At 39.9% G+C, this 26,430-nt stretch overlaps 1 protein-coding gene across 1 annotated transcript in view; it reads right to left on the reverse strand.

Moving 5' to 3' along the window:
* Positions 1-214: 214 nt before the first annotated feature.
* The window catches only part of commd10 (COMM domain containing 10), a 62,181-nt gene continuing 35,965 nt past the window's right edge, over positions 215-26,430 (reverse strand). Inside the window, exons 6-7 of the mRNA XM_061730052.1 lie at positions 1,031-1,090; positions 215-756 (exon numbers count right to left, since the gene is read on the reverse strand). Of these exons, the coding sequence (XP_061586036.1) occupies positions 718-756; positions 1,031-1,090 (99 nt within the window). The 3' untranslated portion in view covers positions 215-717. The remainder of the gene's footprint in view (positions 757-1,030; positions 1,091-26,430) is intronic.

Consider the following 26,430-nt stretch of genomic DNA (forward strand, 5'->3'; position numbering starts at 1 on the left):
AATAAAATGAAATAAACTGGGGAAAAAGAAGACTTGATGCACAAATGCACTGTACAGATACACACTCTTTGGGACCAACATAGGAATATGAGGGAAACATCAATACACCCATCAAGCCACCGGTGCTGTGCACCGCCGAGCTCCATCTGTTGAATCAGCAGTCCAAGTTGGTCTTAATGAGAAATAATGAGCCGAAACTAAACAAAAGCCTGGATGGATTTGACATCCACTGCGATGTTTAATACAATAACAACTGGAAAACGTGTTCTCTCTTCAAGACACAAAACTCATTTATTTGAAATCACGATCAGTGTTGAGAGTTAATTTCTTTTTAATTGTTTTCCCTAAGGGTATAACTTTCTTTTTTAAGACAACTGAATGTTGGCACTTTTTTTTTTTTTTTAAATCTTAACAGATAAAGCTAACATTATACAGTCATGTTTAGGACAATACAGCATTAAGTTACTCATGATGAGCTTGATCATCCCGTTTATTTTGGAAAAAGAAAAGAAAAGATCACAACTTTTAAGTAATGAGCACAGACATGAATGGAAACGAGTTCAGAAGGGAAAGAAACTCCCTCCCTCATGTTTGACATATTTCTCTAATCAGAAGAAGACTGGAATGGCTTGAACTCTTAACAGCTGGCACAGCTGTCAGCATCAACACTAACAAGACAGTGTCTTAGTGGGTGTGGTTGCAGCACAGCACCCGGCATCAAGTTAGCGAATCCAACTGCCCCTGCACCATTTCAAGCTGAAAGAAAGAGAAGACCATTTTCAGAGTGTGTAAAACAAAACAAAACAACGAAGTTATAAAGAAGGACACACACACAAGCACAGAGGGAGAGAAATACAGGAAGAAAAAGAAAGACGGAGGCAACAATATGTATGAAAGTATGAAACAGGCAGCCAGGCAGGCTGACAGATGTGGGCAGGCCAAGGTCTGCCAATCTGGGAGAAATGCAGTATGGATCTTACACAACGAAAACAGACGCAAACAAACACACGTACAAAACCAAATAACAGACCTTGTTGTAGAACTCGAGAAGCTCCTCATGGTTAAACTCGACAAAGACGTTTTCCTGGACCTGCATGGACAAAGACAAGAGCGATGGGAGTAAACAACTCAATAAACGAGAAAACTTAAGTTTTGCAGTTTATCAGGAAAAAAATGGAGTAGATGGAAAAAGATGAGGCAAAAACAATGAAGAATAAATGCAAACACTTGCTTTGCTGGCCTCCTCTTTCTATAAAAACATTCATTAATTATTAGTATTCTGTGAACAGCGTGTACCATTTCTGAATCTTATCCATCAGAGCGCTCAAAAATAAACTGAAGGCAAAGTCGCCATCCAGATGCTCAGGGAAAGAAAGCCCACCACCACAATTCCTCCAGTTTGCCTTGCTTTAAAAGGTGTTGATGCTTGTTGCATCATTTGCTGCCCCAGCTTCTAAAAAAGCTGAGATACTAATCAAAATATAGACGCAATGATTTCGGCTGCTTAAGAGTTCAGGTCTTCATTTGATGCATTTATTTTGGTAAATATTTCACTTTTTCAACCTGTATCAGATGGCGATAGCAGGTAGGCCAGCTTTTTATGCTAACACAGACACACCAATGTAGGGAAAGGAAAAAGAAAGCATCTCCAACAGATTGTGGTTTGACATTTTCTTGCAGCAATCAAACCCTTTCTAGACAAAGGTATCTGGGTGGCAACACAAATTCCTCCAAAACAGGTAGATAAGATGGCAACACATGGCCACATGGTTCCATCTCCATCGCTTGCCATAAGGAGTTTCACATGTTTGTTTGTCAAATCTGAGGACATTTTTCCACAAGTCTTATTAGCTTTCAAGGCTTTGTGCCCAGAGAAGGCAACATTTCTGGAGTCTAAAAACGTGATCAACCAATAGCTTTCAGCCTTGACCCAGTAACTAAGTGTTTTAAGAGCTTTCTGAGGATTCATTGAGGTTCTTAAAGATATTATGGATTGTAGCTGATGAAATCTGAAAACTTTTTCGGGATTTTATGCTGTGAAACGTTACTTTTGAACTGTTATTGGGCCACACAGTCTTCATTTATTCATATCAAGCAGTTTGAACCAAACATGTTCTATATTTCTCAAAACCGGACTAAATAATGCATTTATTTGCTTCAAAAGAAATAGATAAAAAATATAAAATATGATAAAAAAAAGAAGAATATACATATCCTGTACATAAAACAGTTGAAAAAAAGAACAATATAAACTTCTGGGGCTTTAGGAAGTGTTACTTTTTTTCTTCCCTGAAATTGGTTACCTAGTTTCAGACCCGGAATCATTAAACGCCTAGTAGAAGACTGATGAAGTGTGTCGACACTGTCTGATATCACACTAAAAGAGAATGTAGCTCCAGTAGAAGAATGTCAATGATGTAAAATACCATATAAAGTTAAGATTCAGGATTTAAGATTTTAAGACCAATATTTTTGAGTGCACATGTTTATAAAAAAAAAAAAATGGAATGATAATTTAGTCCTAAGTACAGTGTAATTATTATGTGCTCATCCTTAGTTCACCTTAAAGCCTCTTGTCTATTTTTTGAGAGAAGTGGCTGTCTGCACAGACAGCCACGAAAAAGCAAGGGCAAACATCCCTGGACTGTTATTATCATCGTCATCATCACCCCATCAGAAACAAAGACTGAAAAATAATCCACCCGCATGAGCAGGTGTAATGTCGAGACACTTTATCAGCACTCATCATTGAGAAAATAGCTGTAATATATGAAATGGTTCCTGGGAGTCGCAGAATGAGGAGGGCTGATTCATAGCAAACCAAAGTGCACTCGGTGCTGTTACACTGAATGCTCATAATGGCACTGAACTCCTTGAACCGGCAAGGAGAGCAGAAGGAGGAAAAGAAAATAAAGGATATCTGAAATGCAGACATGAAAAAGGCATGCAAATGGATGAAATAAGCGCTTAAAGACAGCACAACCGCATGTGAACTGACGTGATTGTACACGATTTCCATCTCTGAAGTTGATGGACTGAAGTTGGTTTGGGGGCTTTGAGATAACCGTCTGGCCGGGTGGTTTGATAGAGAGGGGCTGTGTCACAGCAAATTAATGATGGAGATGTTAATTAGAAGCTATGTTAAAAGATGATGAAGGAGAGCACAGAGGGCTGTTATCTATTGTCAGGGCCCTCACTCCACAGCAGCTACGCAGCACGAGGAAAATGTAGGACAGCTTTGAATTTAGCTAAGACAGAGATTGCTGCAAAGAACAGCCCAACAGGTACTAGTATAATGTGTTAAAGTGTTGTAGCGATGGAGGAGTGCAATAAAGATGCATATCTAAGTAGCTATCCAAGGCAATAAATAATTCCTGAGAGGAACTACATAGCTCTTTGGAAAAGATTTGAAGTAAAATTGTGCTTGCCATTAAATTACTTGAATGATGAACAGCCTGTGCTTGCAGCAGCACTAATCTCCGTTCATATCCATCTTCCATTATTGATTTCACAGTGAGATCAGTGAAGATCAGGACGGATATGCAATACTGGCCATGCATGGTAATATATTTGGGTTAATTACCTTCAATGTGCTCGGTTCACCTTAAAACCACAGACGCGTAGGAAAAGAATTGACGTGTAAACATGAGGTGATTGAGATGTCAAGGTAAAACGGTGTTAGGGGGGCCGACCAGGGTTGCGGTTTGTTTGTGAGACGTGTCTATCAAAACTGAGCAGTGACAAAGTGGAAACAACAAACTGGAGGTAAAACGCTTCCCGACAGTTACGCGGTAGCTCAGGATCAAAGTTTGTTCATGTATGTGTGTGCGTACATGGATGTGAGATTTTTAGGCTACCGCTGGGTCTGTGCGAGCGTGTGCGCCAGACCAGGGAACAGCGTGTCGTCTGGAGTATGCTTCGCACAAGTGTGTGTGTGTGTGTTTGTGTGTGTGAGTGTTTGGCCCATCATATTGTTCCTCAGGGTTGAGATTTTACCAGGCAGTAACCCAACAAGCTTCTGACAGATCTAGGCTAACACTAATGGGGATAGGATGCATCTTCCTCATCATCGGGGCCCGAAACAACTAGTTCTCACACACACACACACACACATGCACACGCACACATGCACACACATGCACACATGCACACGCATACACTTCCCAACTTGTGTAAGTGCCATACTAGTGTGTGTTAAGATACAGAAAAAGAAGAAAGCAAGAAAATAAACCTACAATGCCAAAAATCCACTCATGGGAAAAAAAAAATCAAGTGAGGTTCTAACCTCTCGTTAACCTTTCTAATGACAAAGTAAATATTTAGTTGGAAGCACCTCGTGGCCTTCAACAAAGCAGCATTTCCCTAGAAGAGACAACAAAGTCTGGAAGGGATCAAGATGCTCTTTGGGGATTACAACAAAACTCTAAATAACAGAGCCACGACGTCAATCCTGCGTATTATTTTCACACTTTGGCCTTCATCCCTATCAGTTACAAAAACATTGGTCTATCAAGTTAGTCTCTGCCACCTGAGAGTGAGACAACGTACCCAGACAGGGGCAGGGGAGCGTGAAGTGGAGCTATTGTTACATCACTTGGTTCAGAATTACAGGCTCTGATTAATTACTGGTGTACCGTTATGGTGAGACGCCCGTGATCCCCCGATGACTAAAGCCGACTTTTATGGACTGGGGATTCCCAAACATCTCTAGCACGACATGAGGTTGACAAGTTAAACCAAAAGTGTTCCAACATTTATCAGATGGATTGTCATGACAAATAAATATGTAAAGCACCCAGAGGATGAGTCCTACTATTTCTAATATTCTCCTGACTTTTAATCTAAGACAGCTAACGCATCAAGTTTGACACTGATATAATAACTGTCTGGTTTGGATGAAGAAAGCCTTTCTAAGACATTCAGCTTCAAGAGATGTTTTGTATTCCTGAGTGAATCAAACATCTTCGAGTTCGTTAAAAAATGATAGCATACAATAGTGTTTTTATTTTCTTTTTTATAAATCCCATTTAGTGTCAGTGACATTAGTTTTTAAAGACTGCAGTGTAGTATAGCGCAGTGTGAATGTGGTTGGATGGAAGCGAAAAGGTTTTCTTCATCAATTATTTGCTTCAGTGCAATAAAGTATAGTTGAGATGGGAAACACTTGTCAAGGCAGTGATCTTTTTTTTTAAACTTTTTTTTCTACCCTCAGGTGCTTTACAGAAAAAGTGGATTTCTTATATCTGACTGATAAAAGCAAAGGAGAATAGTTGGAAAGAGGAAAGGAAGGGAAGGTGAGCGATGACAAGGACGACAGGTTGACAAAGACGAAGCAGGAAGTGGAGTAATGATTGGCACATTAAAATAGGACACGACAAAGACACTCAATGACGGAGTAAGAGCGTAAGTAAAAGGAGGAGAAAGTGGTGAGTGCTGAGAGCTTTTATTACAAGTAAAAAAAAACCCATCTCAAACAACCAACTATAGGGAATATTTCAACAAAAACAATGTGTCATATCCAGATGTTTAACCTCAATTATAATATAAAAACAAAGCGATCTATAAATCCACAGACGGGGGAAAAAGAGACGCCACTTTCCGATGTCTGTGGGATTTGTCTGCTGGCTGAAGCTTCTGTGAAACATGCAAAAGTCGATACAAGCCGGTGGAGCAACTCAGGCCCGAGTGTCAACAACAAGTGCCAATCAATCGTCTGCAACACTGTTAACTAACGTGTCTGAAGGTTTATTTGTTTAAGAGCAAAGTGGTGAAGCACTAACACGAGCTGCCAACACGTGGACATAAATAACCCCGCTTACAGCAGATTCCAAAACATAAACAAGTTAAAACAAGTAGTCAGTAATTTGACTTTGTTGAGCTCCAGTTGCTTTAATAATTACTATTTTATTCTTCTTAAATGAATAACTTAAATCATGGATTGTATATCTATCTGTGCTTTTTTGTATGCACTTCCTTAAATCAAAGATCTAGAGCAGCATGTTTCGGTGGTACATCAATGATTTTGGAGGTCCATCAAACACCAGAACGTTGAATTGGAAATATGATGACACTACAAGAAACAATTTTTCAGAAGCGGCGCTGAGTAAGCCGTTATTATTCATATGAACTACTATATCTCAAAGTGTGAACACTCTCTTGCATCTCTGTATCAAAGTATGACAAGCTAAAAACTTTTTTGGCAGATGAGCTTTCATTTGTTTGCCCTGCGCCCTTTGTTTTTAGTGACCATGCATTCGTCAGCTTAGCTTTAAAGAGTGAAAAGGCAGCATTGTTTAATGCTGACTTGTCAGTCTGGACACGGCCAAACCCTGGGGCACGAAACAGATTCATGATTCTATTGCTCCCACATGATTACCCTCATGAAATTCTTATCCGGCTGACACCGTCAGCGATGTTTGCCGGAGGACACAGCCGTGTTAGAAACATTACAGGTAGGATAAAAAAAACAGGTACCCGCGGTGGTGGTGGTTGCGTAGGTTTCTTGTGTATGATATGGAGAAACACATTTGACCGAAACATTGTAGCCTTACGCAGAATTATGTCATGTTCACACGTGGTCATGATTGTAAAAACTGTGGAAGAGAAAAGGAAAATACTCCAGCCCATCCAGCTGTTGTCCAGCCCATCTCTCCTGGGAAATTGTAAATGGACTGCATTTATATTGAGCTCTTCTAATCTTTTTGCCCAAACAACAGGGCTTTACCAGCTACATCGGAGGTATTGTTGGGTTGAGCAGGTTGCAGGTTGGCAGGCAACGGCTCTACGGCTCAGGTATGGAAACGTTTTATTTCAAACGCCCTAATTTCCAAGTTAAAAACCCTCTAAACATAAGGCAGACGTCACAACAGTTCTTAACAGCTTAGAGTGATATTTATGTTAGCACAATTAACAACTTGTCTCATAAATATGCTAAATATTCAGAATTTCATTTGTGAGGCCCAGCTGCCCAAATCACATCAGCGCAGAGAGGCACAAAAGTCCTTCTCCCCAGCCGATTTCTGCAGGTCTTCAGGGAGGACACCAAGGCGTGCTGCAGTGAGATATTCACTCAGCAAGGGATATTCCCTCATCCTTGACATATACCGGTAATCTCCCCAGCATGTCATTCCTTGGGGCTTTCTCCCTGTTGGACATGCCCAAAACAGGTAGGCATCCTAACCAGATGCCAAAACCTCTTCAAATGACTCCTTTTCATGTGGAGGGGCAGTGGCTTTACTCCAAGTCCCTCCTAAATGACTGCATTTTTTTTCTCATCCTCTTTTGGTTACTGCCGTGCATGACCACGAGCCAGGGTAGGAACATATCAACTGGAAAACAAAGAGTCTTGTCTCTTGGCTCAACTCTCTCCTGACCACAACAGGCCAGTACAGAGTCCAGACAACTACAAATGTTGCACCAATCTACACCAATTCATCAATGCCCAATCCCTCCAATTGCACATTCCAACACATGTGGCCCACGTGTACAACACCAAACAGCCTAGACCGAGTTACAGCAGTGCATGCAGAGAGAGAGAGAGGAAGAAATAAATGAAATGGGAGACGACTTAATTTGCCAACTTGTGTCCTTGAAAGGCCCTTATAAAAAAATGTATTATTATTGTCATCACTCAATTCTAAGTGCATCACACAGCTGAGGTCTCCAGCATCCCTTTAACAGCTAAAATGAATGGAGGCATTACTGCAGGTGACGTTCACGGTCATTATGGAGTGAGAGTGCTGAATTTTGCAGTTGTTATGCTATTGATATGTCTGTTAGCACAATAAACTCTTTTCCCATGAATATGGAAAACAGGGATTTTATTCCACTCGAGAAAAAAAGATATTTAAAAAAGGCATCATCTTGCACTTCTGTTCTATTTAAAATGACATCACAACATTACAATCCACATCAAAAGTGAAGTATACCTAATGTTGCCCATCAAAGGTGTTCTCAGGAAGAAGATACTACTTTACAAGTCTTGTGGGATTTTACTACATCATATGTCTTCTTTGAATGTGAACACTTTGGCAGATTGTCCAGATGGACTTGTTGTCTGGCTGTCAACCTTCGCCTGACAGAGGAAACTTGACTCCATCTGACAGAGACAGACAGACAGACAGATGGAATCCACAGGAGAATGAGGCTGCTGGATTTTGGCAACTCTTTATCCCTCCTACGTTCAACACACACAAACACACACACATGAACATTTCCAACAAAAACACCCCTTTTTCCTGATTGTTTTTATAGTAATTTAGACACAAGCACACACTTTTATGGTTTTCCCTAGCCTCACCACAGATTCAGTTGGTCATCCGTCAAAACAAGCACAATTTTTGTTTTTACATCCTTATGCTGTCATATGTACACACATTACAAGATAAAGAAGAAGAAAAAATAAACAAAAAAACCTGATGAGTGATAACAGGTTTTCTACATGCTTGGCTACATTTCTGTCTCTGTCTTCTGTCTCTTTACTCAGCAAGCTTAAAGCAAGTACTTTGTGTAAACTGAAATTGTCTAACAATTGATCTCTGTCTTTGCCCCTTTCTGACTTTATGCCAAAATATTTTGCAAAGATCACCATCTGTCAGGGTTGGGTCAACTTTCTCAGCGACAATCACAAGTCGTTTTTGACTTGGCACGCATGAAGGGCACTGGGTAGGTTCCAGGTAGAGGAAATACAGAGAAACAAAGAGCAATTCATGGTAATTGTTGAAAGGAAAAAAAAAATCACATATAATATGTAGTTAAATGTTAACAGAAACACCATACAGTATTATTGAAGTGAAGAACATATATGGATGTTAGTCAAATAAACAAAGGCAGCTGTTAAAAACTGTGCTTGACAAAAACAAAAACTTGTGTGTTTTCTGTATGGCTACACGTCCAGATGTCTGAACTTCATTGACACTGTTCTGCTTGGCCCAGTTTAGCCACCTGAATCAACATGAAGGAGGAAGATCACATATAAGGACGGTGATGCCGGTTAAAGATCAAGGTGAGGAGAAAAGAGCCAAACTGCCTCAAGCTTTATGTTGTGTTGAATAACAGCTTCCTACTCATTATGGCCAACCAACAATAGTCAGTATATTATAAATGCAATCAGTTCTCTAACTTCATTTGCCAACCAAAAAAGGGGTGGCAAAACAAAGCTAGTATACTGAATATTGACCCTAAACATTTTCAAAATGTCATGAAATATTAGAAGCAGCATTTATCTAACTCAGTCATGCTGCAGTGGGGTATTCCCTCAGCCAGTTAACGTGCATGCTTTTAAGACTATACAACACGCTGCATTACTGGGGGACTCAGATTAGATTCCTTCAGTTCAGGCTGTGATTAAGTGATCATAAGTGAATAAAACACTCATCTATCAAACTCAGTAAAATAGAAAAACCTTGTATGGCAGTGCTCCAAATACTTTCACTAAACTTGTTGCATCAAAGGCCAAATATATTACTGAGGAGGTTTACTGAAGTATAAACCAAAAAGGTTATTTTCAAGTTCAGTTCAGGCTCAATTCCCAAGGCCTTATTATAAATGACTGATTTTAAGAAACACGACTTTAGTTAATGTCATGCAATGTGTTTCTAGATGTTTGTACTTTAGAAAGGTCTGTCATTTCTGGCTTTTTATTTCACTATATGTGAGGAGTTATGGCAAGTGTATTACAACTGTGAACATTTGGGTTCCTTAAAGGGCAAAAATGATCCTTTTCCTGACTTTACAATTCCCTTTCAAATTGTCTTTAACTGTAAAATACTTAGCCTTCCGGCTGTCTGGCTATCATTTTAGTGCACATGCTGACACATTCAGGGCACTGGGCAGAGAAGAGGGAGCAAGGAAGGAAAGATCTACAATGTTTTCTGAGCGTCTGAATAAAGGATGTACATTTATATGGGATCTTTTTAATCTTGCTCAAGTTCTGCAAAGTTCCTTACGATGTGTTTCTAATTCAACGTTTTATGCAAACACTTATTCATTGAATTATTAGCATGGAAACTTATCTCTTATAGTTCAGGGGATTTTCAGAAATACACAATGTAATAATTTCTTCCATTTACCTTTTGCACCTTGCAAGATATATAATAGGTATTCAGCACAGTATATAAAACGTCAAGAGAGCAAGAAGCTATTTCCTTGATGCAGATTGAAGTTCTGCCTTGTTGTGCCTTGATGCAAGCTGCAAGAAAAGCTGGGTGTGAGAGTGATAGGCCATTAGTCACCTTGTGTCTTAAAGCAGCCTTTTTCAAACATAAATGGCTTTTTGCAGTCAGGGAAACTCCAAGCAGCAAAACAACTGTCAATGTGACATTCTCACATATAATTATCACAATAGAGAGTGTGAGAGATTTTACTGTGGCTCAGAAACCTGTTTTTTACACTTCATAATTGTGCTTAAGCTGTGTAACGTTCAGCTGTTATGTTGTGCTGAACTATTTTGAGGGCAACAGCTGATAAACTTGCCACATCAACATCAGTACAGCACGTGCCTTGAACTTCAATGAACCTTTTCAGTAAGATTGAACTTTTCCCTTAATCAACTTAAAAAGCACACAGCATTGCACTCATCTAATCCACAAACAGCACATTTGACGAGCTAGGTTGGCTTTACACAAAACTGTAATGTTCCATTGCACAACAACGAATACAAATCACCAGTTAAAAAAAATTAACCGTGTTTAATCTTCCCATGACCCTATGGGAAGAGAACGGTTCAGAAAGGCAGCCTGTGGGACCCACATATGCAGCGTGTATAGATCCTGAAAGGAGAGGCTCCATGAGCTGGAATCAAAACCACCACAGTACCCTGCAGCCATCGCACACTGACAGACAAGGAACCTCAAAACGTCCGCTCTTCAGCAAAAGCCCGCTGACTGCAACAAATAAAAGCTGCCAAAGCCAAACACTAGAAACTGTCAATCAGGTCTGGTATTTATAAATGAAATGCACACAGGCAGACTAATGCACACAAATGCAGGCCTGCACAAACACAGATGAAGAGGAGAGAAGAGAAATGATTTTCCAGGCTGCTGTCATTATGATGTACAAGGAGATGCGTGAGAGAAAACCAGCCGTCACAAGTATAGGAGGCCATCCTGAAAACGTGTAATAGTGAGGGACACATCACACAAGAGAGAAAACACCTGGCAGTGACGGATCTGAGATAATCCATCGGTTGAATTTTACGTCCCATTTAATTTCTCTCCTCTAACAAAGCATTTGTTCACTGTAATATCTGAAAAGTAAAATTAGTAAGCAATACAGTAGGAGAGACAATTCCAATGCCGCTACGCCAGGGGAGACAGTGGGAACTTTCAGAACAATTGAAAGAAAAAAAACAAGGTGGGCAAAACAATAAACAAACTGAGACTTGCTTTGTTGTGGGAGGAGACAGGAGGTGGGGAGAGAAGGCTCATTGTTGTCCTGACAGGATGAATACGCAAAAACACACCAGGACACACAAACACATCACTAACGATGCCCAGGACGACACAAACAAAAGGACTGCACGTACACTTATACTAGCAAGAAGTGTGGAATACAAACGTTTACCCACTGAATGAGGAAAAACAGCAATAACACAATACTTATGGATATAAATCAGAAGTGTGCAGACACGTACAAGCCACACAACATGAACTTTCACAAGCGCTGCCCTCAGGCGAAGGCCCCTCATGAAGAGAGGTCTCGCTGTCTCCCGCATCCTTGATGTTATTTATCGATTTGGTAAATCACCCTTTCTTGCTGTGTTCATTTTCTTTATACCTTTGACTTCACCTCAGCTCCAGTATCACTTTACGTTAAGTGACACTCTGATTATAAGGAGCCTCTCAGTAGGAGTCCATCCATATCTCGGCTGTGGACTGATGCTCATTGCGAGTCGGCTTTGCCTGCAGCCTCCCTGCCTCTCTCTGCAACACCTCATGAATACAGAGAACCAATTAAAGGAAAAAGAGACCACGTCTACATGCTCAGGAGTGAGGCCGCAAATGCAAGCCAATACCAAAACAGACCCGGGAGACAGGTGGATGGATGTCGGGAGAAACAGAAAGAGGAGAGAGTTTGAAAAAAAAAAAATGAACTGACACCGGAGACAGAAACGAAACAGTAATGTGGACACCATTTACAGTATTACATTAGTGTTGTTTAAAGGCAGATAAAAATATTGGTGTTGTAAATAAAAGACTTAAACAAACTTGCTAAATAAGCATTCATTACTTTTAGAAATGACTTGCGAGGACACCCAACACAGCCAAGCTCTAATTCAATAATGGTGAAGCTTGGCATTTAGTTGGAGCAGCAGGAGGCCGCCCCTGTGGCTAAACAAATAATATCCTCAGTGGTGGACTGAAAAGGACGATGGATATTTTACCTATTGGTTTTGCCTCACATGGCTGAGGTCACCTATGTCCTGTGTGTTCAGTTTAAATGTGGCCGCGTATTCATTATTTGCTTATGCACATGCATCCAAACTAGAATCCACCACATCCTGTGTTGTGGTTGGACACAAAGGGACATGACTAGGCTTCCACCCAAGCCTACTGTTCCCACATCCGTCTCCTGAACCTTCATATGCTATGCAGCAAAACAACATGTACATGAGTTACTTATTGACGATGATGAGCTCCATGTGAGGGATCTATTCAAATATGAATCACAGGGAGGAGACGAGAAAACAGGAAAGACACTGAAGAAAAAAAAAAAAAGCTCTCGTCAAAAAATCTAGGACGAACACAGCTGCGCCTGTCTTTGTAATCAAATTCTGCCTTTCATACACAGGCCTCCACTTGGCAACGCTGCATGTTGACTTACGATTAAACTGTTTTTACAATCATGCGCAAAAGTTAGCACTCCTCTGTTCATCGTTGTTGTGTGTGTAAAGCATAATAAAAATCATAATGTGGCAGTAGATTTGAATATCAGACAATATTACATCGGAACAACAACAAATTACTTTCTTCTAATTGCTTAATTTACCAAAAAGAAGCCAAATAAGGGCGGGGGGAGATTGCTAAATAGAACCCCCATCATTTAATAGCTTGCAGATCCACTTTTGGGAGGAATACCTTAATGTAGTTGCGTCTTGTATGACTTCATCAGTTTCTTATATTGTTGCAGAGCAATTCTGCCCCAGTTCATTGAGGCTTTTGGGCATCTGCTTATTCACGCCTCCCTGAAGGTCCTTAAGCAGCATCTCAAATTGTTGTGAATTGTTTTATTAAAATGGATTGAAACAGATAATTCATGTTTACTTAAATCTGTAAGTTAAAATGTGTAAGATGCACTATTTACATTTTTTACAGTATTTACAGTTTATTTACATTTAGTATTTACAGTTTATTTACATCTATTTACAGTAAAGTGAACATGTCCTGATAAACGTTAAATGGTCAATATTCTTATATTAGTATCGAGATTGTACTGAAAATACCCTATTTCCGGTTTCAAAGGGAAATGCTTTTATTTTGAAGTCTACAGGAAATGATCGAGCGGGTGTTAACCGCTAACTTTGATTCGAACTGCGTGCTGAAGATGTCGAGGCTAGATCAGTTATTTTCTCCCGTTTGTAAGCTGCAGCTTGTTTGAGGAGAATAATGTTCCGTTTTAAAGACACACGTTCTGGTTATTGAGCTTCCGTTCCACAACACAAATGAACTGAGGTTGGATGAGGCCTTTCCAGAACTTTGAATCATTTTTCACTCTTATGACCCAACTTCAGCCAAGCTTTAGCTGTCAGACAGATGACCTGACATTTGCCTCTTTAATACTCAGAAATATACAGGAGTCCATGGTCCTCTCACTGACTGCTAGGGGCTCAGGTATTGTGGCAGCAAAACAACCCCAAGACATTTCTACCGAAATGCTGTGTTGGTTGGCGTAAACATGTTTCCGGGCATTAATACCAAACAACTCTACCTTGGTCTCATGACCATAGGACATTCTTTTTAAGAGGTCTTTGTCACATGTAATTTTGTTAACGTGAGTCATGCTTCCATGTTCTTTTTTGAGACCTTTTCTCGGCAGCCCTTCCAAACAAGTCATAGTTGTGTGTTCAACATTTTAAAAGCTCAGTAAGGCCTCCAGTTGCTGAGATGTAGCTTCTGTGCTGTTCATACTTCTCTGACCAATGGATAATCTGATTTTGGCATAAATGTGCTGGGACATTGACTCCTGGGAAGATTGCCAATAATGTTGCATGCCTTCAGCTTGAGAAGAATGTTTCTGTAGAATGCTGAACTCCAAATTGTTTGTTAAGAAAATCGTTTAGAAATCCATCTAGATTTACTTACAACAACAATTTCTTTTTCTAAGATCATGTCTTGTTTCTTCACTACTGGCAACGTGTTAAGACACAACAGAATGCTCCAAACAGCATACTACCAAAGCATATTCTGCTTGTTAGTTTATCAAGGGTTGAAGATTAGCAGGAAATGCAGGGAAATAAATAATGGCACAATAAAAAAACTTCAACTACTAATACTACGAACAATTAAACAAACAGTTTAGAGTCACATCATTTTAGTCTCCAAGTGTTTTCAGAGCGCACATTAGACTCTATCCTGAAAACAAAACTCCTAATGGCTTTTTCGTCTGTTTGCATTCAAACCACTGAAATGACAGCTAGCATTTTGTTAAATGATTTGAAATCCATTTCCACCACTTTATGTAGGCTTTATTGAGTCCATATGTTTGGAAATATATTGTAGCCTTCATTGTGGGTTTCTTTTATGTTGTCGTCATCATTTATATGGCCATCATTTTACTGATGTTTCAACTGGTTATGGTAAGAGCTGCTGCCAGTGTTGATCAAGTGATCAATTTACAATTATCCCGCAGAAACCAAAGAAATGACTTTGTTGGGTCCATATTTGTGTCTAAAACTGAGGATCCGTGTAGTAGAACTTCAATTAATGGGTATAATGTGGGGCAAAAAGGTATTTAGTCAGCCACCAATTGTGCAAGTTCTCCCACTTAAAGAGATGAGAGAGGCCTGTCATTTTCATCATAGGTAACTTCAATTATGAGAGACAGAATGGGGGGAAAGAATCCAGGAAATCACATTGTAGGATTTTTACTGAATTAATTGGTAAATTCCTCTGTAAAATAAGTATTTGGTCACTTACAAACAAGCAAGATTTCTGTCTTTCACAGAGCTGTAACTTCTTCTTTAAGAGGCTCCTCTGTCCTCCACTCGTTACCTGTATTAATGGCACCTGTTTTAACTGGTTATCAGTATAAAAGACACCTGTCCACAACCTCAAACAGTCGCACTCCAAACTCCACTATGGCCAACACCAAAGAGCTGTCAAAGGACGTGAGAAACTAAATTGTAGACCTGCACCAGGCTGGGAAGACTGAACTTGCAATAGGTAAGCAGCTCGGTGTGAAGAAATCAACTGTGGGAGCAATTATTAGAAAATGGAAGACATACAAGACCATGATAATCTCCCTCCATCTGGGGCTCCACGCAAGATCTCACCCCGTGTGGTAAAAATGATCACCAAAACGGTGAGGAAAGATCCCAGAACCACACGGGGGACCTAGTGAATGACCTGCAGAGAGCTGATACCAGAGTAACAAAGGAACCATCAATAACACACTACGCTGCCAGGGACTCAGATCCTGCAGGGACAGACGTTCCCCTGCTGAAGCCAGTACATGTCCAGGCCCGTCTGAAGTTTGCTAGAGAGCATTTGGATGATGCAGAAGAGGATTGGGAGAATGTTATGGTCAGATGAAACCAAAATAGAACTTTTTGGTAGAAACACAAATTGTCATGTTTGGAGGAGAAAGCTGAGTTGCATCCAAAGAACACCAAACCTACTGTGAAGCATGGGGGTGGAAACATCATGATTTGGGGACGTTTTTCTGCAAAGGGACCAGGACGACTGATCCGTGTAAGGGAAAGAATGAATGGGGCCATGTATCGTGAGATTTTGAGTGAAAACCTCCTTCCAAACGTGGCTGCGTCTTGCAGCATGAGAATGATCCAAACACACCGGCCGGGCAATGAAGGAGTGGCTTCGTAAGAAACATTTCAAGGTGCTGGAGTGGCCTAGCCAGTCTCCAGATCTCAACCCCATAGAAAATCTTTGGAGGGAGTTGAAAGTCTATGTTGCCCAGCGACAGCCCCAAAACATCACTGCTCTAGAGGAGATCTGCATGGAGGAATGGACCAGAATACCAGCAACAGTGTGTGAAAACCTGGTGAAGACTTACAGAAAACATTTGACCTCTGTCATTACCGACAAAGGGTATATAACAAAGTATTGAGATCAACTTTTGTTATTGACCAAATACATATTTTCCACTACAATTTGCAAATACATTCTTTAAAAATCAGACAATGTGTGCAAGCACAGGGATAACATGCAAACTCCACACAGAAAGACCCCTGCCGGGCCTGGGAGTCGAACCGGGGACCTTCTTGCTGTGAGGCAACAGTGCTAACCACTAAGCCACCGTGCTGCCCGTTTAACGACATCAATGGCAATGCTTTCATGGTACTGTACCAGACTCATTAAAACGTGAAAACGTGATCTTAATAAAAAACAGGTTCTGTTTAGATGATCATCAATAACAAATACAAATGTAATCAAAAACCAAATATAAAATGTATACACGAGGCAATTACTGTCTTTAACATAAATGTGTATCCGTTCCTCTCTATTAAATAATTACTACAGGGCTAGACAAAAGGCACTCAAATTTAGCTCGTCGATTATTGATGTTTGTATATGGTCTCAGTAAATGTCAACCATTGGCATGTAAAACTCTACACTAGGAGAGTGGTCTAAAGACATTTATGGTTCATAAACCCTGTAGAGAGATGGCACTGGCAGAGAACCAGATGGGTCGCCACAGTGCTGATGAATCTAATGTCCTGTGCTAGAGGTCATTTGTTGGGTCATAGGTTCCCCAGTAAATGAAACAAAAGACAAATAAAGAATCTGTTGTGGAAAAACGTATTAATACCTCTGTATTATATGTTTAAACCACAAGGTGACTATCCAGACTGAAACTTAATGCATTTAGTTTACTGGGAATAAGACTTGAGAGATGTGCTAGACTTCAGTAAATGTAATTGAGCAGTTGCATGTAAGAGGGTCAGAACATACATCAGGCGTCTCGATGCGGGGATAACAGAATAATAGATGCACAGTGATTTTGAACCCCACAAAATGATGACTAAACATTAAACAGGTCCTTGTGACACCAGAGCTAATCTTTCAGGAACAAAATACGTTGCACACTCTGTACCCAGACCAAGGCTGATATTACCATCAGTAGATTTAGCTAATCAAATACCCAAGGCTAATATTTCCATCAATTAATCTCTATGATGTCCGACACCGAGAGCGGATGTTGCGGAGAGTGTTCGTTTACCCACCAATTCCCAACCTACACACTCATACACAAGAGTGTTCTTTTTTTTGTTTTGCCTTTCACACAGTCTTTAGGTGGGCATGGGTGGGATTTTCACACGCTTCACTCCCCAGAGTGCATTCAGTACAGTATAGAGAATGGCAGCAGGACATGTGCACAAAGGCTGGGATTGTCTGCAACCAGCAGGCCGCTCACTGAAGTAGAATGACAGAAACACACTGACGCACACATACATTCACAGGCTCCCTGCAACTACGCCTGAGCACAAAAACACACACATGCATACAGCATTTCTAGCCATTTTTCAGTGGGGCAGAGGCCTGCAGAGCTACAGCTTTGTCTCAAGTGGGGCCCATAATGACAATGATGACATGGATGGACAGACTTGCTTTTTGGATTATCTGTAACTTCACAGCTAAATTAATGATTGACTACAACTATAATGCTAAGTACTCAATAAGACACTCAGTAACTCCATAACAACAGTAAACTCAGGAGCTCATTCTGAAGTCAGATGGAGCGTTTAAGAGTTTAGCGGTTGAACAGGCAACAGTTCAGCTGCTTCTCTTTGATGTATATTTTCACCAGAGCATTTTTGAGGCAATAGCAGTCAGTGTTTAAATAATCACCAACGAAATAAGTGTCACAACAGAAATAAACAATTTGAAGCCAGATACCACTTCACAAATTAAGGTCTGTTTCACTCTTAAGCTTAATGAGCATCGTGATCATCTTATCATGGATCATTTCTTTCAGGACTTTGCTGAATACAAACAAACAAGTACACTAGAGATGCAAAAAAAAGTTGTTAAATTCCATTTTTAAAGGAGCTTGAGGCCGGATTGTGGCAGGATTTATGAAAAAAATCCGTATACATTTTAAGTTTTCTAGTAATAATATCAGATGAAGCGTTCCAAACCAAAAAGAATGAGCCCTCTAGTGTATCTCTCCGTTGCCTTGAACAGGCTGTGTGCTGCAAAATGTGCTGCAATTCGGTCCCGAATTTCCCGCGCTGTCCTGCGGATGTGACGTCACATGACGCTGCATGCACGTTCTCCCCGTTCTCCCGTGCCGGCTTCACTGTTGGCTGCAGTACCCCAGACGGCCGTCGTGGCGAAGGATGGCGCTAGAGAGTCTCATTTCTTAAAAGGAGCCTCAAGCTCCTTTAAGTTAACAGTTGAAATTCTGTCAGATATGTGAAAACGCTGCAACTATTTCTACTCCAACTGTTATACACATTTGGGTTCTTTCATACAGCTTCTCTGGTGTCACATCTATTATTATAATCTTAGGTATGCAGTCTGCATGTGCATAAGACTTAAATCTTGCAAACAAACAAAAAGATGAATCCAGATTAATAAAGTAAAATGCTGGACTATGCATATCAGTTACCCCAAGATAATTATCTATCTATCTATTTTTTTTAATCCCTGTAACACTAAATACGAGTAATGGGTACAAATAATGGATAGATCGATGGAAATTAGTCTCAAATAATAATTGTTTACAGATTTGACCAATTCCATTAGTTGTTTCTATAACCCACCAACATGACAATTGGAGCATCATCAAAAACATCAGTGCACCTGAGTGCACACCAATTTGTGGACAAAAAGGCCTTAAGGTACTCACTATTTACCTATTAAAAATCGTGGTTTAATAGTCGTCATTTCTAAAATCCTTTATGCACAAACAGCTCCAGCTGTTGGTGCATTAAAATATTAATGGGTAATAACTTGAGCAAGTAATCAATGTTTGAATACCAAAACTGCCAGCTAACATTTGGTTCTGCATTTGAGAAACCTTACCATGGGAGGCTAACACAATGTTCAAGATGATTTTCCAAGTCCTTCATTAGAAGAGACAGCCACCCCTGACATTTCTCTCCACAAGAAAAAATTATACCTTGTGGCTTCAAAAGTGTAATCTGAAATTGACAACAATAAAAACACAAGCTGGCATTTATCAGCAAGTGACGGAGCCCTGGGCTGCTACTGGTATCTACATAAATACTAGTAAACAAACCAGTTCAAACATGCTTAATGTCTTCATACTGGCCTACAATATTTGGTATAAATGTGGTTCACATCTTGGGAGGGATATGCACTAATGGCACCTCTGAGCTACGATGATGGCATACAGTATGCGCTTCTCAGTGGCCTGTGAGCCATCTGAGGACGACTGACAACCGCATCACCACCACATCCTGAAGTCAAGCCCCTCAGTGCTCTACAGTCATAACTTTAATTAAAAACACAGCTCATATACATATATATACACCCACAAGATCATTTCATGGGGTATAAGCCACTGCAGAGCTTTGGGTGGCACCAGTGACCCATGTGAACTTCCCCTCCTTCTCTTTTGTGCTACCCATCCCACCTTCTTGCTAGTGAGGGGCAGTCACATTATTATTCAACCACATGGGATTCTCTCCCTCATGTTTCTAGGGAAATATGACAGCTCCCCTCCACCATCCTCCTCTCTCCCAACTACAGTGATCGTTGAGCAGAAACAGAGCATGGTTTCGATTGGCCTTCAAATCTCTCTGCAATGCGTCATCTGCCATACGCTGTGGTTGCTGGTTTCTCTGTGGCATGAGAGTCTTTAAATCAGAAATTATATACAAAAATAAATGTTTGCCTCATTGAGTATATGCCATTTTCTTTGCCTCATATGTATTCCTGCTGCCTAAAATTATGACACAAATCAATAATCCAAACTTTCAACTGTGATTTGTTTTCCTCTGATAACCTAATTTCAGCTTTACTTAATATCTGTGCTTTTATCTGACTTTATGTCCTAGTTAGGGTCTATTACAATTACATTTTTCACCTTGAAATTTTTTAGGCAACTCAGACACATACTATTTCAATTTAAAAACATCCCAAATGCCTCACAGTATGCAAGTAAAGTATGAACTTAAAAACCTGTGACAAGAACCTTCAGCCTTTTAAGCCAAACACAAGCATAAAGACTCACTTGGGAAAAGGCGTCTGATGCCTTTTCTGAACAGGACGAAAGAGGACTCAACCATAGAAGAGTGGGGGAAAAACTCACTAAAGTTCACCTTAACTTGCATCTTCAACTGTGCTGTAACATTCACCACTGTAGGGTTTACATTTAACGTATTCCCCCAAACAATTTTCACCGATGAAAAGTTACTTTAGCTATGAAAGTGAACTTAATATCATTTTAACACGATTTTACACCCACCATCAGGTGGCGTCCATAACGTGAGGAGGATAACTGCAGAAGAGCATGTATGTTTCTGACCCCCTTTTCCACATGAACTCAAAAATCACAAACTGAACGAAGGAACTATGAAAACAAAATCTGCGCAAGGAAATGGATGGGGAGAGGAGTCAAGACAAAGCGGGAACCTGAAAGATGAAAATGTTAATTTTGATAGAAGCAAGAGAAAGACGTTAATCCATTTCACAGTCATCCACCCCACCATTCCTTCATACGTGGTCTGTGGGAGTGGCAGGGGCTTGGCTGGCCTAGATACATGCAAAATGAATAAAGCTATAATATCCTTTGATACAAGTCTTTGTACCATGTTCAGCTTCGAGCAGCATCTGTTCCTACTTTTAATCTGGTTTGGGTGTTTCATTAAATACAGCCAAGAATTATCATCATCGGCAGGCGTTAAGTACAGGGGGTGTGACACAGTTAATGGAATGTGCTAATTTAGTGGAAAATAATGTAAATAATCCCTGTTAATTCAGTTTTGTCAAAGTACATTTTAAACTCGGTCAAGGACTCTTCGATGCATAAAACACTAGTACGCAAACAATAATGTTGATTACTGATAAAGCAGTTGACTGGAGTGTATACATATGAAGAGGAGAGGTTTGATTCTTGGCTTGCACTGTGCTTTCTAGCTCCAAAATCTCTCCTCTGTGGCCTATTTTGCTCTGCTCGCATCCAGCATCTGTAAAAGGCCAGACCTCAAAGTGTGTGAAGCCTCTCCCTGTGCTCGTCATTACCGTGTTTGTTTATCTGCTGTTCGCTCCCTCAGAGGAACCGCCAGCCTTGTTAAGGAGGGAGAAGAAAGCTTCAAAAGTGGAAATAAGGCATACATTTGAGTCCAGTCCCAGGACGGCGCACGGTATCGCGCTATTTCCATAATGGTAGCTTAATAGGAGCTAGCCAGCGGAGTGAGGGGCACGTCGCCCTCATTAAGGCTCTTGCTCAGGAACAGATTAGCGCTTCATTAACATATAGAGAGAAACGGGGGGAAATGAACACTCTCCATTTCACAGTCTGAAAAGCAGGCAAGACCAAAGTTAGATTATAAGTGGTTGGGGGAAAATATAGAATCTGTTTGGAAAAAGATAAAATATTAAGAAAGGCATCACATTTGATATTAAGGTGTACAACTCAAAATTTCATTCTTTGACAGTCTCTTCAATGGTCTACTTTCTCCTCTTCTGTCAGTCGTCTACCCTTTCAGAAAAACAAATCCCTGAGAAGATGTGAGTTCTTGCCTTGACGTGTATTGGTTTTTTTTCTTTATTTTGTTTTCCCCCTTATAGCCAAAGTCTCTGCACCGCCTGCATCAGCACAGTTTGACATTCCTCTTAATTAGTCTAATGATAAAGAAAAAAAAAAAACTGTGGAGGAGACCTGGCAGGACAGTGTACTGAATAATGAACAAGCATCTTAAAAAGTCAGGAGGCTGCTGGCAGGGCAGGTCAAATAAAATCCATGAAAACTATTTCCTTTTTCCTTTTCTTATAAATAATTTTTTTCAAGTACACCTAACCAAAAAATGTGCCATTGAAGTTGAAATCATGGGGATTTCTCTGGGAGAACTTGCTGACAACATTGCGGTATCTACAGTCCCTTACTGACCTCCTAAATGAAATTGCAGAGATTAAAAGGCATGTCTTGTGGAAATGATTAAGTGGCCTTCTGCAGCAGTTTAAAAAAAAAAAAGAATAACTGATTTATTTCAGCAGACCTTCACAGAAAAAACACGATTAGGTTTCTTAAGGCGAATCTCCAAATGCATGCCTTACTGCAACAATTCCCTATTCTGTTGACCTGACACATCCTCCTTTGAATTGATAACATGTAACTAAGTGTTTTTTAACCTTCAGATTAAATGTGCACAATTAGTGGAGCTATCTGTAACAAGAAGGCACAACGATGTTGACCCTTGGTGGAAGACCCCAAACCCAGGTGACTAATTAGGAAGGTTACCTGCCAAAACACTCAGCCCATCTGGCCAATTAACATAAGAGGGAGATGAACCTTGTCTTTTCTGCACTACCCAGTTTATACTCTTAAAAAAAAATCACTAAAGGAAAAAGAAAAGCTATTAAAAGGCTTGGCTCTGATCATCCGTTTAAAACTGAAGAAAAAATGAAATCAATAGGAAACCTATAAATGAAGTGCCCTCTCCCAAGGTTTATTAAATAATTACCAGTAATTTCCCACCTGGGTGTGCATCATTTTTTGTTTCTTCTATCTAACTCTCTGCTACAGGCACTTTCTTTCTCTTTTAACAGACTCTTGGGCAAAAGCTGATTATCTAAAGGTTGGCAGAGTTATCATTATCACCACAGTGTGAGCTGACTTTAGCCAGGAGGTGCTCAGACTCTACAATGTGCTCTGGGCTAATGAGCCGGGCTTTATTCTACACTGAAAAGAATACGTGTCAAACCTTCTGTGAACTGAAACTCATTGAGGGCACATTAACCTTACAGGAGAAGGAAAATACAGCCTCCTGTTAAGGCTTCCCTGATAAGGGAAAGCCTTCAAAATGTCCCTTTTATCCCTTTATACATTTTTTTTAACATGACGTGACGGGTCAAACGAAGTAAAAGATGTGTAAGTCAAATGCAGCTTTAGTACCAATGATTAGGGATGATGAGGCACAGAAATCACCCCTGCTTCCTTCTGTGCATGACGCCCTCAGAATGTACTTCCTCTTTATAACAAAGCCGGCACGCCTTCCGATCATCAAAGAATTGACATTAATGGAATTATACTGTCAAATGGTTAATCCATTATGATAACAATAATTGAAAATCTTACTCATAGTCAAGGTAGCATTCCTGACAGTGACAGACTGACCCAGGCTGTACTCCGCCTCTCACCTGTTCTCTTTTTACCATTTTTCTTGTCACTCGTGTTCTTGATCTTTTTGTCCCAGACATTTTGTAATTTCTATTTCTAAATTGCAGTCTTTACTACGGAAGCCCAAAACAGAGACAGACAGACAGACAGACACACACACATACATACAGTAATACAGACATACACACATACACACACACACATACCCATGCATACATTTTATTTCTTCAGTTTTCCTGTGATCGAGATAATTCCTTCATTTTCTTATCTCTGATAATGAGATAATTTTCCACAGGTAAACGGAGGAAAAAAAATGTATGTATGACCCTTTATGGCCTTGTAGGTTTTGTTTTCTTGAGATCTCAAATGAATTATCTCGTTATCATGGGAAAACGGAAGAAAATGCTCGTTATCACAAGAAAACTGAGGAAATGTTTGTTATCACGGATAAACAGAGGAAATAAAATGTATGCATGTATGACCCTTTCGGGCTTCTGTACTTTACATTTCATAGTCATACATAATTAAAAGTGAAGCACAGTCATTAAGTCTCTGTATTATCTCGGTTTCACTTACTTTAACCCTAAACTGAGATAAAACAAAATTATACAAATTTTCCCATTTTAAGGAAAAATATTTTGGTAACAAATAGTTACTGATGAATGATGATGTAGTTCCAGAGAAATGCTTCATGATTTGCTTTGCTGGGTCATATCTGTCCTTCCCTGGTTCACCAAGTCTTCATCACATGTCCATCATCAAAAAGGTAACAAACATACCCAGCATGTGGCGGGAATTCACCTTTTAGCTAGAAGAAAGAAGAATAACTCTGGTACGCCTTATCAACAGAACAGCAGGCGCTGCTGACATTGTCGTCTTTGGTATTAGCCGTTATACAGCTGTAGTACTTAATAACACTTTAATCTTCTCCAGTGTGTAGGAAAGAGGACACTTTAAGTTGTTTTCAGGCTGTTTTCACTACAGTGCACATGACCTTTGAAGATGGATGGTCGTGTGATCTGCATTCATGGTGGTGCTGTGTGGCTGGAGATATGATCTGATACGGAGCTCAAACGCCAGTGCAGATTGACTTTACTTTGAAACAGGATTTTGAAAAGAATTTGGACTTGTGTGAACACAGCCATAGTGATATTTTGTTGTTGCTCCTTACATGGTTCAATATGAAGTTTGCTTATACTGAATACACTTCGTGACTATCACTTTTGGTTTTTCAATATGACATAAAAAGCTGGACATTTTCAGGTTTGCAGCGAGTATTCGCACCGGCTCAAATTTAGCAATTCCACAGTAGATCGGCCCTCAGGCCTTCCATTAAAAATACATCAATGCAACTGACCAAAATTTCACAAAAAAGAAAAAAAAAAAAAAAAAGCTCAAGATTTTTTTAACCACCAAGATTTGTGAGTTATTAAGAACCAAAGCATCAGTCGGACTTTAAATTGACCTCTGTGAACAATTTTCAAACTTAAACTTTCAGAAAGAGCTTATCTTAATCTAATTTTGTTTAATGGTTAAAGTTTTCAGTTTACACACAATCAAATGAATTAACTAGCTCTTCTACACCACAACACTGCTGTCCCCAAAGCATCTTCACAGTAAGGCTACACTTGCAATTGAATAATAAATGGACTAGGCAGGCAGGACCACTGCTGGCAGTGACAATACTGAATTGCAGCATAACAAGCTCAGTCTGTGTTGTGAGATTCATTCATAAGTGAAACAGTCTCCTCTTGTAGAATATCCTAGCTGTCAGAGCCGGTCACGCACCGGTGGTAGAGGGGAAAGGGAGAGATCACGCTGACTTGTAACCCTCGCTGTGCAATACTAAAAAGGAACAAATCTGGATTTAGGGGTATATTATAGGAGTTGGTTTAAATGGCTTTTGTTGGAATTATGTTGCATGACCATTTTTTGACCACCCAACAGTTGCTTGACAACCCGGAGCAACCTTGCTGGTTTCATGGACAGCTAATAATGATGACAGTTACAAAACATCATTTGTGCACATAACTCCCACAATAAAAACTGTTATTTCTATGAATTTATAAAAACATGAGATAAAATAATACAATTAAGGAGTCTTTGAGGTAGCGGTACTAACACTGGTTTAGATAAATCAGGACATTCACCTACTTTCTGTCTACATGTTGAGTAAATCTGTTGCTTCTTTCTTTAAACAAAGGAATATTTCTGCTAATGGCTTATCTGAAGCTTGCAATCTTACTCCACCAGATGTTCATGTATCTCTCAAGGTATCAAATTCAACAAATCAATATCTTTGGAAATTTGACCATCCATAATAATCAAGTTATCTGCTGGGTATTGGTCTGATATGAATAAAACTGACTGTTGCTTTAAGGGAACACCCAGATGGTAAAAACATTAAACATTTACAGAGCTGAAATAACCACACACAGACGAGAGAGGACTTCAGGAGACCAACATTAAGCATGGGGATACAGAGTTACATTTGCAAATGTTAACTTGCAATTTTACTTTCCAAACAAAGAAGCTTTATGTCAACCTTGTCTGCAGGTAAACTGATATATTTGGGTTCAGAAGCACTTGGGATGGACCCCTGGCATGAATCAAGTCTTGAATCAAGGCAACTGAACTTTCTTTTCTTGGTCCAGTTGCCTTCATTCAAGTCTTTTGAATTACTATGATTTGGATGACAGAGAGTGAACACCAGCGTAACTCAGATGGGCCATTACACTGTTGAAATGTTTATTGTAGTCAGACAAATTAAAAATCCAGATTATTTTTGAGGAAAAGGATGCTTTGTGCACCAGCCCAAACAGAAAAAGACCATCCACCTTGCTATTCCTGTGAAGTCCAGAGTCTGCTACAGTGAGGGCTTCTTTCAGTGCTCATGGTAAAGGTATTTACGCTTCTGTGATGTGATGGCAGGATTGATGTAGT

Source organism: Cololabis saira, chromosome 9 (genome assembly GCF_033807715.1).
Source record: "Cololabis saira isolate AMF1-May2022 chromosome 9, fColSai1.1, whole genome shotgun sequence".
NCBI lineage: Eukaryota > Metazoa > Chordata > Actinopteri > Beloniformes > Belonidae > Cololabis > Cololabis saira.